Source organism: Neopsephotus bourkii, unplaced genomic scaffold (assembly GCF_033783945.1).
Source record: "Neopsephotus bourkii isolate Nb327-2 ecotype Australia unplaced genomic scaffold, CSIRO-AGI_Nbou_v1 NB_168, whole genome shotgun sequence".
NCBI lineage: Eukaryota > Metazoa > Chordata > Aves > Psittaciformes > Psittacidae > Neopsephotus > Neopsephotus bourkii.
The window spans coordinates 17515362-17532762 of NW_026900684.1; the positions used below are offsets into that span (position 1 = coordinate 17515362).

General features: G+C 38.8%; 1 protein-coding gene across 2 annotated transcripts in view; it reads left to right on the forward strand.

Annotated features, from left to right (window-relative positions):
- Positions 1-17401, forward strand: part of FBXW7 (F-box and WD repeat domain containing 7) — a 128264-nt gene that overhangs the window by 13525 nt on the left and 97338 nt on the right. The window contains exons 1-2 of one of the 2 annotated variants that reach the window (XM_061374302.1): positions 11177-11353; positions 15335-15892. In XM_061374302.1, the coding sequence (XP_061230286.1) occupies positions 15404-15892 (489 nt within the window). In that variant the 5' untranslated portion in view covers positions 11177-11353; positions 15335-15403. Of the gene's footprint in view, positions 1-11176; positions 11354-15334; positions 15893-17401 lie in introns of those variants that run through there. The other variant, XM_061374325.1, reaches the window with a different exon arrangement.

Genomic DNA, 17401 nt, shown 5'->3' on the forward strand with positions numbered 1-17401 from the left:
TGGTGAGGCACTGGAATGGGTTGCCCAGGGAAGTTGTGAGTGCTGCATCCCTGGCAGTGTTCAAGGCCAGGTTGGACAGAGCTTTGGGTGACATGGTTTAGTGGGAGGTGTCCCCACCCATGGCAGGGGAGTTGAAACTTGATGATCTTAAGGTCCTTTCCAACCCTCACTGTTCTATGATTCTATGTCTCAAACTTTGTAGGCTGGAGATGCCTAGGGTTGATATCCTTGGTTCACTTCTGATGGGTCTTATTAACATGGGGGAAACTGTGAACCAGAAAAGACTATGAATCTAAAGTGAACTGTTACTAATTTTCATTGCTGGGCTGCCATGGGCATTCAGTTCAGGTGTAGCTGGGCTGATAGCAGGTTACAGACATGTGCTGCCTGTCTTGTCTCCCTGCTGAACGAGATTGTTCGCACCTCTAATCTGTGGAACTGCTTGTGTGAGTGCTTCCTAATCTGTTTCAGGCAAAATGAATCTGTTTAGCTGAGAACTTAAACTTCTAAGCTAACCTGGCTCATTCTGACTGAAGCAGATTACTGATGCTTGTATGCGCAGGTACGCCAGGAGATCTGGTGGGGTGTAGTGACAAGCAGGTTGGATGTGAGAGGCTGAGCTCTGCCTCGGGAATGGTGTATGCATGTCTGTCTACACTCCTTTCTGAAAGTTTCTTTAAATAGCTTATTTTCATGTGTCAGGAAGTCGATTTTGAAAGCAAAATAAATCTTGTGCAGAAGTCTGCTGGGGAGGTTGCTGAGCATTTATTAGCTGCTAGTCCTTACCTATTCCTCTACCTAAACTTTTTTTTATTTTTATTTTTCCTTAATATGTGAGTGTTCTGTTGCAGTTTTGTCTCTTAATTCAGTGAGCTAGGATTTCCTTATGATGCTTGTTTTAGTCCTAGTATTCTTCTTGCTATAAAAAGTTGCTTCTCCTGTCCACTTGTAACAGGTCATTTAAAACAGCTCTGAACCTACTGAGCTAAGATTTCTCTCTGGTGAGCCTCAGTGCGGAGCCTGGCAGATACTGCTCTTTGGGGTAGTTCTACCTCCCAACCCAGGTGAGCAGTGGGCTGCTTCTTGTTTTTTCCTGACTCAGAAGTCAAGTAATGCTAGGCTGTAGTTGGGCAGCCTATACAAAGTGGCTTTGGGCCATAAGTTCCAAAAAGAACCACAGCTACCTACATTTACACAGATCAGTACTTTTAAAACAGTTCCTCAAAAGAGAAGATAACATTGAATGTAGGAGCTGCTGTGAACAGCCACTATCCAGAAACAGTTGGTACCCTTAGTGTCAGTGTAGTCATTTCACATCTTGAAATAAGAGAGCAGAAGCACCCAAAGAAGCTTGGGGGTTTCAGGTCAGTTCCCATCCATGGAGATGTAATATCTTAGAAATGTATGCTTGATCTCATTAGTATCTGAGGTGTAAGTGCAGATCTGTGGACCTGATTGGTGCCGTTACCTCAGGTTAACTACAAAACCTTTGACAATGGCATAATCATCATGGGAATGGATTTCAGTAGGTGATCAGTGCACTACTACAAGTAGAAAATATGTTATTGCCAGGCTTTGATAAAAATCTGATTAATGTCACCAGGAAATTAAAACATTTCGTAGAGCCTAGTTCCTTTGTAGGCTACTTACCGGAGAAAGAAAGTTTGTGTGCTAAATATTCCCCAGGCATCAAGATGATAGGAATGGAAAGGCAAATACCTTAGGAAGTTCTGTTTTATTTTTTTGTACAGTTTTACAGTTTATAGCTAATCATTACTCCTAATCATCAAATAGCCGACTCCTGTGCCCTGGTGTCCAGAAAGTGATGTCTGAACTTTGGACATTTGTTAATCAGCCTTGCATCTGAGAATGTGGAAGTCCACATGTAGATTGTAATAAAAATTAAGATAAACACAGAAGGCCATGATGAATGACTTAGACTTCACATTGCCAGCTTGGTTTCTACAATATTCTGTTTTCCTCAGTGAAGGACTGGCCCTCTTGAAAAGCTGAGCTATTTAGTGAGATTCTTATTGTTCCTAAAAGCGTTTTTGGATTGCTCTGGTGAAAATGGTTACTGTAAGGTCCATTTTCTAGGCTTCAAGCTATGCCTGTCATAGGACACAACCTAATCAGCCAGGTTTTGTTGTAAGGACAAAGACAGATGCCCTGGTGTTGATTGTGCTGTTGCTATCAACAACCAGTGTATTATTCAGAAAGTCTCCAATTTGGCTTTCTGTCAATAGAAACAGTTGTAGTAAAATGCCACCTTTTGCAGCTGCATTGTTCCACATGTCGCTCACATTGTAGCAATAAAACGATGTTCTGAGGCCTCAAGATTTGGTTTAAATCGGTTATTTTACAAGTTTTTTTCTTGAACAGCTTTTTTTTTCTTTTTTCTTTTTTGGTAGAAAGTACCCTACCAGCCTGGAACTGTGCCTTGTCTGTCAGGCGAATCAAGAGCTCTGTTCCATTGCATCGGCAGGGTTTGACTCTTCGGGCTCCCTTCCCTATTGTGTTGTGGGTCCCTGTGGCACACAGGAGGCAGGTCTCTCCCTCTGCACATCAACACACGCTTAACTAGGGCTTCAGCAATTTCATTTACTTTCTTCAGAAACATGCTGGTCTCAAAGCTCTGCAGGGTAGCTGTGCAGCATAGCAACTGACCTGTGTGGAACACTGTGTGCCTGATGTAGCAGCAAGGTTTGGACTGGGGATAATGCAGTCTGTGTTTGATCAATACAGCTGATGCTGCTTAGCACTGCTGTCCAGGAAGGACAGTCATTACTCTTCACCTCCATGAATTTGTACTGACAATGCCCTTGAAAAGTCAGGAACATGGGTTGGCCTGCAGTAAAGGTGCAGTGACACTGGGGCCTCTTCCTCTTTGCAGCCGCTGTTGTGTGACAGGTTCACTGTTGCCAAGAAAGTCTCCTAGCTCTGCATGCCTTTCCATGTAGGCATGAAAAACGGTGGCTCATGCACTCCAATTTCTGCAGACCGGTGGTCTGGTGAGGCTTCTGACAACAGTCAAGTTTAGATCCATGATGCTAGCAATGAAGTATGTCTTGCTGTTGTTGAAGAACATAGCTTCAGGTTTACAGGTAGGTGTTTGTTTTGCTGTGATGTGAGATGTTAGGTGGTCCTTAACTGTTACCTGCTCTCTGCTGGAAGGGTGTAAGGTCTGTTGTCCTTACAACAGTTTATATTAGCCATTCTTCATCCAGTGCCAGCAACATCATGTGAGTTAGAGGGAACTGGTGAGTTAAAATTGACTTGCATAATTTTGGCTGGAATGGGTTAGGGGGCACTCAGTTGACTTCAGTGAAGTTTCAGTGCAGCATAGCAGCTGCCCTTTCAGTGAAGCTCCACTGAAAATATCCTGTGGCAGAGCAGTGTCAGCATTATACATGACAGCAGTCTCCGAAAAACGTCTGTTGTTTTTTTGGTGGGCTTTTTTTTTTTTCCCCAGGCAAATTATAATTTCAAATTTTAAGATAAAGGCTGTAGCAGTACCTCTTTTAGTTGGTAGTCCAGGTAAATCATTTGTTTGTTCACTGTATCTGTGGTCTGAGTTTTCCTGCATTGGACTCAGCTGTTTTTACTGCTTGCAGTCACACCTCCTTTCTGTAGTAGGAAAGTGCTGTAGAACAGAAACATAGACTATTTAGAGTGAACAGCTTCATAGGATTTCAAAGAAAGTTGGACTGCCTGCCTGGCGTCAATATTGAAGGCCACCTTACGTTCTTGCCTAGGCACCTACTTTCACCTTCAGTCGTGCAGATACAAAAAATTACTTTCTTGCTTCCAGAAGTAGTTTAGCTAAGCAAATTTAGATTTCTGTAGGTTATTAGGCAAATGCCCTGCTGCTGAACCATACTGCTTAATCAGTTACTGAAATAAGATTCGCAGAGAGCCATTTTAAGGACATTAAATCAATAACAATAATTGCAACCATTTCCATTTGTCCACTGGAGCCTGCTAAGAGTCTATTTGGGCTAGGGCCAGATTCTTTTAGACAGGTTGAGATATTATCTTCCTTCAAACCTGGCAATCTCACATGCTGTTTGTCAGCAAGTGCCTTGTTGTGCAAGGTCAGATTTTAGATCTACTGCCGGAAAGCTTCCCCATGACACAGACAACATAACACTTAAGAACCAATGTGTGGTAGGCAGTGTTCTGGAGACGCAAGGTTAATGAGAAGGCATTTGCTTTTTTTTTTTTTTTAATACCATGTGGAGAGTGTAATTGTGTGGTTTTGCTTTTAAGTGAGACACCAGGAAGGGGAGTTTCTTCAGTTGTGTCCTTTTAGCAGTAGTATGTGATGTTATTTTATTTATGGCTTTCTACTTTTGAAGATGCTGAAAATACAAAGTATTAACAAATTTCAGCAAGTCTGGTAAACACTGCCATTCTGTTTCTCTTTGTATTTCTTGCTTTTGTTAAAGGAAAAAAGTGCAGGTCAAAGGCTTCTTGTTGATGAGAAGGCATTTAACAAGTTCGTTAACTTGCTCTGGAAGAAAGGACATCATTTGGAGTTCATGTTTGAAAATGCAGTATTCAGAATGGAGACAGTATTGCCCAGCAGATACTGCACAAAATCTGGTTGAATGTACACAGCTGAGCATTTTGTAAGATGTGAATTAGGACTGTGAATAGATAGGCGTTCTTCATAAAATGCATACTACTCCTTGTTCTTTTCGGGCAACCTGACAGGGATAAGGCTGAGCTGTATTTTTCTCCCACCAAAATGGTAAAACACACCAGTGCCAGTATCTTGCATTGCTCACATGAAGCATGTTTTCTAACCCAACTTGATCCCAGGCTACCTTTTTCTTATTTCAGAAAGTCAGTTTATAACTCTGAACTAAACACAAATAAGAATTTTTTTTTGTCCAGAATATATTGCATCTTTTACTCCCAGCTGTTTTTTAACAGTACTTATAGAATGTCTTTATTTCCCCTAGCAATCAGGACTATATGGCAGCTGACTGTTATAGATAATTGTCCTTCAGTCTTTTTCTAAAGAATAGGCAACTGAAAACAGAAGATTAAATGAGACATTTTTGATAGTAGCCTGGAGTAAGCATTTTCCACTGTGGATTTTGAGGCAGAAAATGTTCTTGCTGATAGCTTGGCAGAACTTGGAGGGGTTTGTTCTTCTTCCCTTTCCTGTCATCATCTTGTATGCTTGGAATAACATAGAAGAATTGGGAATTAAAAATAAATACTTAAAAAAAGTAGTGTTTGGATATCTAGGTGGCTATTTAATCTCTGTTAGGGTATTCTTTATTTTTACAATAACCCTTTCTAGAAGGTTAGCCTGATACGGAAGTCTGTGTCCCAACAGAATAAAGAGATTGCATTTTTCATGGCAAAGTCTGTGTTGCTGCTTCATTCGTCTTTATTCAGAGGCTTGAAAATACTGTTCTGTGCCTTGAAGCTTGGGAGTAAAAGGAGTGATTATTCTTGGTGATTAGAGGTTGTATAAGAGCTGCTTGGAAAGGGTAAACTTTTAATCATTTAAATACAAACGTTCTTAAATAGTAGTCACTGCTCTTGATTCTCACTTTCCCCAGCTTCAATCCTACTGCTTTTTAACCAGTAAAACCCTTTTTAGTGTAAAGGTTGTATATGTTTCCATCTCTGTATCTGTCATTCATTACTAGATGTCTCTTTCAAGCATCTCTGGGGTAGGGGAGAGTGAAGTACTTCACATTAATTTCCTCCACTTCCTCCCATTTAAATTTAACTGAAGTTAGTTTAAATTAAACTTAGTTGGTGTTTGTCTTTAAGGTCTATTCACCCACTTAATTTAAAGATGACCTTTTTTAGTCCGTCTTTTCTGCTCTGTATTTGAAGTTGACCTTTGTTTCTGGCCATCTCTGCTGTTCTGCTTGTATGCCTGTTTGTACTGCACTTCTGCAGCATTTGAATTGGAGATACAGTCCAAGAAATCATGCTGCCGTTTTGCCAGAAGCTGACACCAGCCATCTGGTAGAATTACAATTCAGTATCAGTAAACCCCATAATCTGGGGAATGTACCAAAAATTACTTCTGTGATTAGTGGACAGGAAAGAAACTGAGACAGATAAGTCAGTTGGGTACTCTATAAATCACTTTGAGGTTTTCAGACCAAGCATCTTAATGGCAGTGTTCTTGCTGCCAAATGCTGTTTTGCTTTTTGCTTTCAGAATATTTGCATTAATAATGAGCAATTCTGCTTGCAAGTTATTTATGCTCCTTTGATGCAGCTTTGCAAAGCAGCACCAGGCTAGGTAACACCGAATGAATTCAGAAAGCAGTTTAGCATATTGTACTCCTAAGGTCTATAGGTTTTCCCAGTGAAAATGCATCCCAGCCCCCTTACCACATTCAGCAGTGTTGTGAATACTGAAGAAAAAATTATATTAAGGCCACTTTGGCCATGCCGTGCTAGCCTGTGTGTTAAAACTGGCTGTGAAATCTGCATGAACTAGGCAGGTTTTAGTCAGCAGTTTGGTAATATGTTTTGCCTCTCTGTCACTTTGGGAGTAGAGAGGAGATTGACAGCAGCTCTAGTTTGTGTGCATTCCCACGGAGAGGTGGTCAGCTAGCCAAGCCTGGGTAGCTGTGCATGTGCTGCATGTTCCTCAGCTGTTGAATGTGTATGTTAAACCAAGATGGAATGTATTTCTATTTTAAGACTTAAAGTGGTGATGAATTTACTATCTTCCTAGTAAGCTATTACAGTGAGTAATTATCCTCATAGTTAATTCCATTTGGATTTTTCTCATTTTAGCATTCAGTGATTGGATCTTGCTTTTCGTCTAGAGAAAATCTGTGATTGCCTAGATAGTTGGAAAGAAAGTTGTTCCTGCATAGTAATCACATTTTTTGGTATGTCAAGGCTGAGATTTCTAGCTCCTTCTGTTGGTACCTATAGCTCTATAGCTTAATGTGTGTTAACACAGTAGTTTTCCCGTGACACAGTTTTCTCCAGCACAGCTTAACCCAAGTTTACTACTTCTGCAAGACTAGCAGTGTCATCCTTACAGGTCCTCATGCTCCTTTGCTATGTATGAAAGGTCTTGAGCTGCATAAACCCATCCTAAGCAGGTATTGCTTCAGGCAGCTGGGGAGGTCCCTGTATGCAGTGCTCTTGAAGATGCTGTAAAACTGACCATGAGGACTTCTGTTAAAGGGAATACGGGTGGTCTGATCTGGGGACAGAAAGCATGTATAGAAAATGAAACACAATGCTTAGTGCTGTGGAGATTTTCGAGCCAGCTTGGAAAGCTATCGCAACTACCACAGACCCACAAGCAAGCCTCAATTACTTTCTTTTTGGGAAGAGGCATGAATCCAACCCCCAATTAACCAAACCTGTTAAGTTTTATGGACTGCATAGTCTCCTGTTGTACTGTAAGAGGATTTGTGATTTTTCTGTAAGGGATTCTGTACTACACGTGTGTCATAAAGTAGGAGTTGGGATGAATCTGTGTATTTTCAGCCTTTGCTAAGTAGGCATGCAGTAGTGTCTTTAATTTTGAAGAGAGTGTAATAAATTGCATGCCTAGTTTTCTAATCTGAGAATTTTTCAGCCCATGTGCTTCTCAACTAATGTAGCTAAAGATACTCTGTTTGTGTTGCTATAAGTATGATCTAATGTTTGCTTTTGGCAAGAAGCTCTTCCTTGTTAGTATGCACAGAAGGCATAGTTTACATGAGACTGAAATGCTAACAGATAGAAACTTGCAGTTCTAAATTGAGCAAACAAGTGCTTGTGTTATACCATTAGCAGTAGTAGCACAGGCTTCTAATTTGATGGGGAGGAACACCCAAAAACCCCAACAAAATCACACACCCGCTCCCCCCAACAGAATCATTATGCAAGGTAAGATCTTACCTAGAGAGATAAAAAAATTATTAGAGGAGTCCAAGTAACGACATAGTTGCCAAAGCAGAAAGGATAAGACAAAGTAACTGAAAATTGTGTGCAGATGACTTGCCTGTTCTGATTTCAATAGTTGCTGGGAAACTTGGCACCCTTTAAATAACCCAAAGCTTTCCTTTCTCCTTTCCCTTTTCTGCTAAAAGGGGAGAGAAGCCTTTCATTAGTCACACATGATAGTTAACTTGTCACATTTTACAGCTTAATCCTTTAAAGAGTTTTTAGTGAAAACACAAACTAGCCATCTTCTGTGTAACAGTCATTATTAATAAAGCTACCAAAAATAACACAATTATTTATATGAACACAGTAAGATCAGTCATAATACTGATCTCCTCCTAATGTGGATTGTTGCCTCCCATGATATCTTTCAAGGAATTTAAATGATTTTGTTCTAAATTATATCCATTCACTCTTCTTGATGCAGAACTAAAAATAAGGAGTAACTTATGTACTTCTGCTGTTGCTCTTGGGTTTCAGGGGGTTAAAAGGTATGAACAGTGTTCTTAGATATGAGCTCCCCACTTCTTCTCTAACACTGTATTGGTGCTAACATCACTTGAGATATGGTTTTGAGGAAGGGGACTTTTATTTTTTGTAATACAATTTTCTTACTAGTGGAAGATTGAGATTTTCAGCAATTTCTTCATGGGTCACTTTCACATTTCCCTCTGACCTTCATCCCATCCTTACCACAGTATCTCACAATAATTCTCATCTTCTTAAGTAGTGGATTTTAAGGCAAAAACCAACTGGTGTAACACACTGTTCACTAGTGATTTGCACTGATATTTTTCTCCTTTTTGAATCAAGGAAAATCCAGGCTTTTTTAACACTTCAGATACAAGAATTAAAGTAATGGATTACTTACAAAGATATGTTCCCAGAAAAAAAAAATCAGTGGTTTTCTCTCTTCTTGCTGTGCATTGATTGCTTTAATTTTGTCACCAGGTCTCTATTAATACATTTTATAGCATGATTCTCTGTGCTAGAGTGATAAAAACTTGTACAACTTTAACTCAAATTGATCCCCCTTCAAGATTTCTGTATGGGTTATCTCTTCTGTGTAAAATTTTAGTCAAGCAGTCCTGTTTTTGTGGAAAACACACGAGGAGGAGGAAAAGGGCTTTTGATTTAAAGCATTAAGACTTGACATTCTATGCTTTTGTAAGGCGAGTCTGTGGAATCCATTTTACCTGCAATGCATTCAGATTTGGTGTCTCTATGTCCATGAACCCTACAAGTGGTTGTGTTGCCTACAGGAATGGGATGAATCTGTGTGTGCCCTGCCTGTACACAGCAAAGGAAGCATATTGCACCTTTTTGCAGCTTTCCCCACAGTTATTATCTGTGAAGGCTAAATGAGTCTGTATTGAAGAGACTGGACCAGGTTATCTTGAGCTTCTTATCAACTCATACCCCCAAGTCCTTCCTCTCAGCTCTGCTCTCAGTCCGTTCTCCACCCAGCCTGTAGTTGTGCTTGGGATTGCCCTGATGTGATCATACCTACCATAATATAAAAAATAAGTATGTTGACTGCTTGTAGCTCAAGCTTTCTTCTAAACTTGCTCATGAAAGGTCTATTAATCTCTCTGCTACCTCTAATATTTCCATGTCACTAATCTCAAAACCTGCTAAATATGTGTAAATTCTTGTAGCAGTTACTCATTTCCTGAACTACTTTTTTAATTCTTGTTCTCTAGTGGGTTTTGTGTGCTATTTCATATTTTAACCTATATTCAATATTTTGCCTGTGTCTACCAAAAGAGGTAGGATTACATTATAGGTCCTCCCTACCCTTTTGTCTTTCCAGCCCAGAGTTAAAACAAAGTTTTCTTCGTAATGGTTTCTGCATGTTTGTCCCCATAAATTGATAGCCCGGGACGTTGCTCTGCCAGGCGCTTACTACCCAGGTATTGTCAGCTGCTGTCTTTCATCCAAATCCCTTCACTGCCTGCAGGGATCAGGGTGGAGCAAAGTGTCTCCTACTGTAAATTAGCACTGTGGGCTAAGAGGAATTGGGAAAATGAGGCATGGGACTAGCTAGAGAGGGAGCTGTGTTAAGAGGAAGTCCTGGGAGAAAAATGCAAGTTTGGATGATGAAATAGGGAAAGGGAATAAGGTCTGTTGAAGTAGGATATTGGGGGGGGGGATAGAAGTTAGGTGAACAGAAGATAGAGACACCTTGTAGTAGGCTTTATATGGTGGGAAAACTGGAATTGTTTTTTTTCAGAAACATTTAGGAGTGGAGGTCAGGGCACAGGGGCTTGATACAAAGCCTCAGAAGGCAGATATGATGTTGGAGCCAGATTATGGTGGGGATGGGGCTAATTAAAACTGGCCACACAAGATCAGAGGTGTCTGGGCTTCACCAAATTTGCACAGGAAACTTAATTGTAATTACTTCTTATTTTTTCTTAATGAATACTAAATCTAGGTTTTTGCGTGCTGTCAGGTTTATGTTCGACATAAGTAATTGGAGGGGCAGTTTAATTTAATGTAGGTTACTTCAGCCGTTTTGGACTGAATAAACAACATGAATTGGTTGTTAAAGTGTATTGAGGGAGAGTGGAAAAGGGAGCAGGACAACTTCTAATCCAACAGAAAAGTTATGTGTGCTGCTCCATGAAGTGTTAGCAGATATTTGCTGGGCAGGGTAAAGCGGAGAATCTTTTTAGTTGCTAATATGTTCTGGAGCTTGGAGCTGTGAATAATGGAGCTGACAGAGAGATTTGAGATGTGTATACATTTGGAAGAAGTAGTGTTCTTAGGAAAAGCATGCGTGCTTGTAGAATGAGATGTATTATTAATGATGTACTTTGTTTTGATGAAAAATTACTTAAAGTTTTTAAAGCTGTATGTTAATCTTGCTCTAATCAATGTTTTGTGCTGGTGAAATATGGAAAGCATTATTTTCCTTATACCATGTATTCAACTCAGAATTGGATGACTTGAGTCCATTACTAATATCGAGTTTTCCATCCTGTGCAACACAGCAACACTGTGTAATTTAGGTGTCTGGCAGCGCAGGTGTGTGCCTATTGTTGGGTGCATTGGCACTGTATGTTTTAGTCTGGATTTGGATCCAGAGCACACTTTAAAGTGTAGCTGCTGATTGTCCACGCCTGCTCCCCAATAGAAAGAGTTAAAGCACAGCTGGCCCAAGTACCTTCTGGGTGAAACTAAACCAGATAACGTGTTCCAGCTGTGAGAGTCAGTTTAGGTGCCAGTGGTCATAGCTGGAGATAACAGCTCTTTCCTCTTCCTATAGCCTTATTATGTGGGTGTTGAGTCTCAGCTTGGCACATCTGTTCCTACTGCACTGTTGGCTAAAGACGAGCTAGCTTTAGGTTGCTAACACACCAGTGTCAATCTTGGGCCCAATGGGCTTGTAAGGATTTTATTTTTTCTTTGAGAAGGTAGGTTGGGATGTTGAAATGAAATCATAGGAGATCCTTAGCTTGAGTGGGATGTTTCTTTTTTTGCTTTCTATTTACCTTAGTTTGGTATTACTCAATTTAATGTATGTCAGCTTTTCATCAGGTTATTTATATAGACTTAGGTTAGTTTTCAAGTCAGTCTACCTTTCTAATTTGAAAGTTAGTTCTTTAAAACCTTTTCAAGTTCTGGTATACTTTGTGAAAACAACAAAAGTCCCCACCCTTTACCCTCATCCCCACCTCGTTTCCCTTTTCTTTGCAGTTTCAAGTGATAAAAAAGGAATTAACAAACCAGCAGTTTCCCGATTTTTACTTAGTTGTATGTTTTCATAGGTAAAAAAAAATGTTTAACAACTTTTGTATCTACTAAAGAGACAGAGATATTTAAGTAATAAAGCAAGAAGTGGTCATCCTCCTCTCTCGGTACAGGATGTAACCTACTGTAGGTAAATCTGAGGCATTTTCTCTATAGTTTCTCATTGTTGCTTGCCGTTTCTTACGGGTGGTTTTGAGCAGCTGTTGTTCTGGTATTTTTATGAAGTGTCTTGTGTGCAAATGTAATGGATAAAGAATTCTGCTTAAGCAGCATTTAATCTTCAGTATATATGGGGGATGCATATATAGGAAGTCCAGAGACTTCCATTGTCCTTGGGGATTCCATGTATTTTGCTCTTCCATATGACCCACTACAAGTGTTAAGAAACTTACCTGGGAGTTGCTGACCAAGTTTAATGAGTTTTACATGTTTATGCAAAGCCTTGACACTGCACTGCCATGTTTTGGTGTCCTAAAAATATCTCTTTGCGGTCTGAGGTGGGTAGGAAAGGAGCAGCTTACCTCTGTGGGACTGCTGGGGTTTAGCTGTTTTGAGACATTTTGAGCTCTGAGGGTGTAAATGAAGGAGGCACTGTAGTAACTGAAAACACAGCATTTTAGTTCTCGAGTAGCTGATCTGTAAATAACTTCTTCCTGCAAAGTAATAATCCTGTCTTATTCGTTATGTACCTTATATATGAAAACGATCGCATCTTGTGAATTAGCTTACAGTAGTTAATTCTGAAAGCACTTAGATGACAGAAGGCAGCTTTAATGTTTCAAATCTCTCAGATAATGTACATCCATCTGTTCTTTAGTGAATGCATCACCTCTTTGCATATTGATGATTTCTGATGTAATTAAAGTTTGATAATGTGTTTTACAGGCTTCTGGAAAAACCAAGTTGAGCTTATTTCTGCAAATACAGAGTAAAACTCAGATCATTTATGACTGAAGCTAATTTTCTGAATTGATAGTCACTACAAAAATGTAGGAATAATTAAAAAGATATAATAGTACTAGTGTGTGTTCATTTTCTTAACTGGCTGGAATTTCATTTGGGTATATTAACAGCAACAATAGTGTTATTTTTGTCACTTAAGCACTTAGCAGAATTATGCATTTTATTACTTCTGTATTTCAGTGTTGACCTGTCACATCAGTTGCTTACAGATACAAATTGAAATTATGTATTAAATTAATGAAACAAATGCAGCATTTGAAGTTTTATCAAGTAAATTATATTATCCTAAAATGATAACTGAGCCATATATTTGAAACAATGCTGTCAGTAGTGGAAAAATAGATGAAAACTTTTTAAGCTTTATTCATGGCTGTTTACGGAATCATTTTTGGTGGAAGCTAAATTCTCTAGATTGTGAAGATATAAATCTCTTTTCTTGGTCTTTATTATTATTGCTGATTTTTTTTCATATTATTTAATGCTTTAAAAAATCCAAATCTCTTATTTTTAATGAGAAAGCAAGATGTAGTGTTGCCAAGCTCATAATGCCCAAACTATGTAGCAAGCCTGATAAATAGGTTGCACTAATGTCAGATTACATATGCAATGAAATTTGATGTTTGATGAAATGGAGTTATGAAACATTACTTCAAAATGCTAAGGTTTCCAGGCTTTAGGAAAAACTATTAAGTGAAAATATTTCTCTGTGATGTTATGAAGAGTTCACTCTTTTTCAAGTGCTACTTACTATATATAGAAAATCAAACACATTTGCTTTTGATGCCCCTTGCTCCCAAGGTTGAAGTCATTAGATTTTGGTTTGGGTCACATGCACCCCAGTGTCCTCATGTGTGTTTTTCATTCATAAAAAGCAGGAGTCAGCACAGCCTCTGCTTGCTTCCATCGTGTCCTTGCCTTGATGTGTGGAGCTTAATTGTGTGTTTAGTATTAGGTTCCTCTTCATTGATTGGAGCTAGTTGCTGGTGGAAACATTCTTTGGAACACAGATTTTAGCTTTTGAGCTTCTAAGGTTTTATCTGGGGGCAATTGTCATCCAGGTGTACATATGTGAAAACTGGAAAACCATGTCTTTGGGATTTACGTAATGTTTCCTTGAGAAATCTACAAGATTTCTCAGAATCCTTCTCAGATGGATTCTCCCAGAATCTTCGACTCCTTCTCGATACAGGACTTGAAAAACCTCTGTAAATGTGTTTCAGTGGCTTTCATGGTACCATACAACGCAAATTACCTTAGAACTATGATTTCAGATGCTTTCTTCTCACTTCACCTACAAGTTCAATGTTTTCACAAATGTCATGGAACAAAGTTAGAGTTTTTCTGTTCCATACCTCCATCATTCAAGGCTCTAGGTTTTTTGTTGTGAGATTGTTATTATTGGTTTTTTTAAACAATAAGAGATGGAGGACTTTCTAAATAAAGAAGGGGAGGGGGGGAAGGCAGGGGAGAGGTTAGGAGACTATCTTCCTGTACTCATGGAAACATGTATTTTTTTTTACTGCTCCTGCTCCAAGGAAACTGAGAAGCTGTGCTCTTTTCCAGGGTTGTATTGTGCTGTTTGAATCCCTCTCTCAGTGTAGCTTGCTGAGTGTGTGGTGCGGTCTGTGGCCACCTGAGAGCAATGGTTCTATAAACTTTAAAAAAACCTAGTTATTTTCTCTTTGCAGATGTTTTCATGTGCATGTGAATCTGACTACATGTTGTTCATGTCTGACTTGATCAGCATATAACTTTAGTCTAGGGGCACTGGAGGCAGGATGTGCCAGCCTCAAAGGTTATATAGCTGGAAACCTAATACCAAATTTAAGATCTAGCTAGAATGTGTTATATTGCACTGTTCTTGTCTATTGTTCGCATGTGCATGTGTAGCCAAATGTGTGGATAATCTGGAAATTGTGTTAATTTTTATTTCTATTAATACGCATCTAAATTTGGCATGTTTTTTTTAACTTCTCTGAGCCTCATTTAACAGTTTTTATCACTTCTTCAAGTTTGGAGAACTTCATTGGTGGCAGTGATTTTTGCTAGGTGAGGTATGAGCTGTTTCTGGCCTGCCCAGGCTGCCTAGTGATGTCTACTTTAGACCACTGGGCATCAGTATGGCCAATTTAAGACTTGGGAGTGGTAAGGTTGTATGCTTTAGTGGTTGTTCTCTTTTTCATTTATCTGAAAGAATATCATACTAACAAGAAAGAAAACTTAAAACTATACCCAAAAATATGCCTGCTTTTAAGGCATAAGGCCAGAAGCAGTTAATAATTTTGAGATACATGTTATGTCTGTAATCAAATAAGAGGGAAAATAAAATGCCATTTGAAAATTATCTTTGTCCAGTTATTAGTAAGTAACATACTTGGATCTTTTGTTAACATTAATATTAATGGTTCTTGTGGATTCTCTAGGAGGGCAAGCAGTTCTCCTGAATTTTGCAGAATGTGGTGGTTAGAGAGTTCATGATCAGACTGTTTGATAGAAGAAATAACTTGCTAGAAAGTTGTCTGCAATATGGGTTTCTCCAGTTGTGTGTCACGTACAAATTCTTCCTGGTTTCTTGGAATTTGAAATCAGGAGTAATACACTGAAATAAGTTTTCAGTGCTTTATCTGATTAACATAATACAGCTTTTCTGATTTTCCACCTTTTATTTTTTGTCTCCTTAGAATGTGAAAGCATTTGCATCTTCAGATAGCCTAGCCAAGGTCCAAGAAGTAGCAAGCTGGCTTTTGGAAATGAATCAGGAACTGCTCTCTGTGGGCAGCAAGAGGCGACGAACTGGTGGATCTCTTCGAGGTAATGCTTCCTCAAGCCAAGTAGATGAGGAGCAGATGAATCGGGTTGTAGAAGAGGAGGAGCAGCAGCAAAGACGACAACAAGAAGAGCAGCACATTGGGAGGAATGGGGAGATAGGAGGAGAAGAACCCGAATTTGATGACAGGCACGAGTCTCAGCAGGAACAGTTAGAAGAAAATAACAATAGACTTATTACAGTGGATGAAGAATCCACTTGTAACCAAGAAGAAGATGATGATGAACATACTGGTGATCAAGAGGAGGAGGTGGAAGAGGAGGAGGAAATGGACCAGGAGAGTGATGATTTTGATCAGTCTGATGACAGCAGTAGAGAAGATGAACACGCTAACAGTAACAGTGTCACAAATTCCAGTAGCCTCATGGACTTGCCCATTCACCAGTCATCGCCATTCTACGCAAAGACAAAGGTGCGAAACTACTTTTTTTGTTTTATTGTTTGTTTTCTTAGTCCTTGTTAATTCAGGATTTTGGTTAGCTATTTGCAAGTTTAACTTAAAGTTTTACAATGAAGCAAAGGTTTTACTACTTAGAGCTCATTATGAAGAATTTATGTAGTCCACAAAAATTATGCTGATTTAACTGTTAATAAAATTATTTGCATGCATTTGACATGAGCAAATACTCATACGTATTTTAAGGAGTAGGGCTCTGATGAGTATGTTCAAAAGATCAAGGTGCTTCTTTATAAATATTTTCTCATGTCAATTCATACACTTAAGACCCTCCCAATGTTATTTGTGATGTTTTCCTTCTCAAAGCAGGCAAAAAGGAAGGTAAGCAATTGTGCATCTGTGATGGTCTTTGAGAATACCTTGTTCATTTAGATGTGGTAATAATGAGTTTATTGGCAAAATACAGATTTAAAAAATACAGTAAATGCTTATGGAGTATTAGCTCCAGTGTAGTTTAGTAGTTCACCATATGTTCAAAATTTTCCAGGAAGGATGAATTGTGTTAACTCTTAGCAGCGGTGAAAAATGAAAGAATGAAAACAGCGATACTGAGTAATAAACAAGAAGGACAGGAAGGTGCTCTTGTGGAATAATGGTATTCCTAAGCCTATGTACCAATTTTTTTTCCTTAATCATTAATTGGTAGTAGAAGACCTTGCCTTTTCTCACCTTTCAAGAGACAAAATGGCAAAACCCTCTCAAATATTTACAGTGCACTTGGAGAAAAAAAAAAAATCCCAACCAAAACACCTGATGAAAAACAAACCCACAAAAATCTGTTAACATAAGTTAACAGGGTTCCATATGTGTTCAAGCGTGAACATAAATGTACAGAGATGGAGAATCAGTCTTGAAGATGCACTAGAACACGTAAATAGGATGAATGCTTGCTTCTGGAAGCTGCAGAAATATGGTTTTGGTAATAGCGATTAATACGTAATTCACTTGTCAGTTGAGATATTTTAAACTCCCATCTTTGATTTTTGAAAAGTCAAGGTTACCACACAATTTTATAGTAAATTATATATTTTCTATTGATAATTCTACTGTTCAAGGTATGAAATATGTGCTTTCTAATTTGGAGGGAAATACTGTCATATTCATGTCATTCACTTGGCTTTTCACAACTCAAATTCTTGGGTTTATTCCAGTGTGTTGATTTTCCCTGTTTTAGTATGACTTACTGAGTGTTCTGTAACACCTTGCATCCAGTATGGACTTGATATTTAATGTAGGAAATCCTAACACTCAAAAATATATTTTTAAGTCTCTGAATTAGAAACCTTGGATTGCTTTGTAAATAACCATAATCAAATTATATACAGACAGGGCAGAGCATAGTTTTCAGTGATGGTCAGTTCTGAAGTGCTCATCATCATCTCCAATAATGAATGCAGGTTTTTTTCTTTCATTTTTTTAAGTAATATTTAACATAAACTGAAAGAAGCTGGGCTAGTCTGAAGG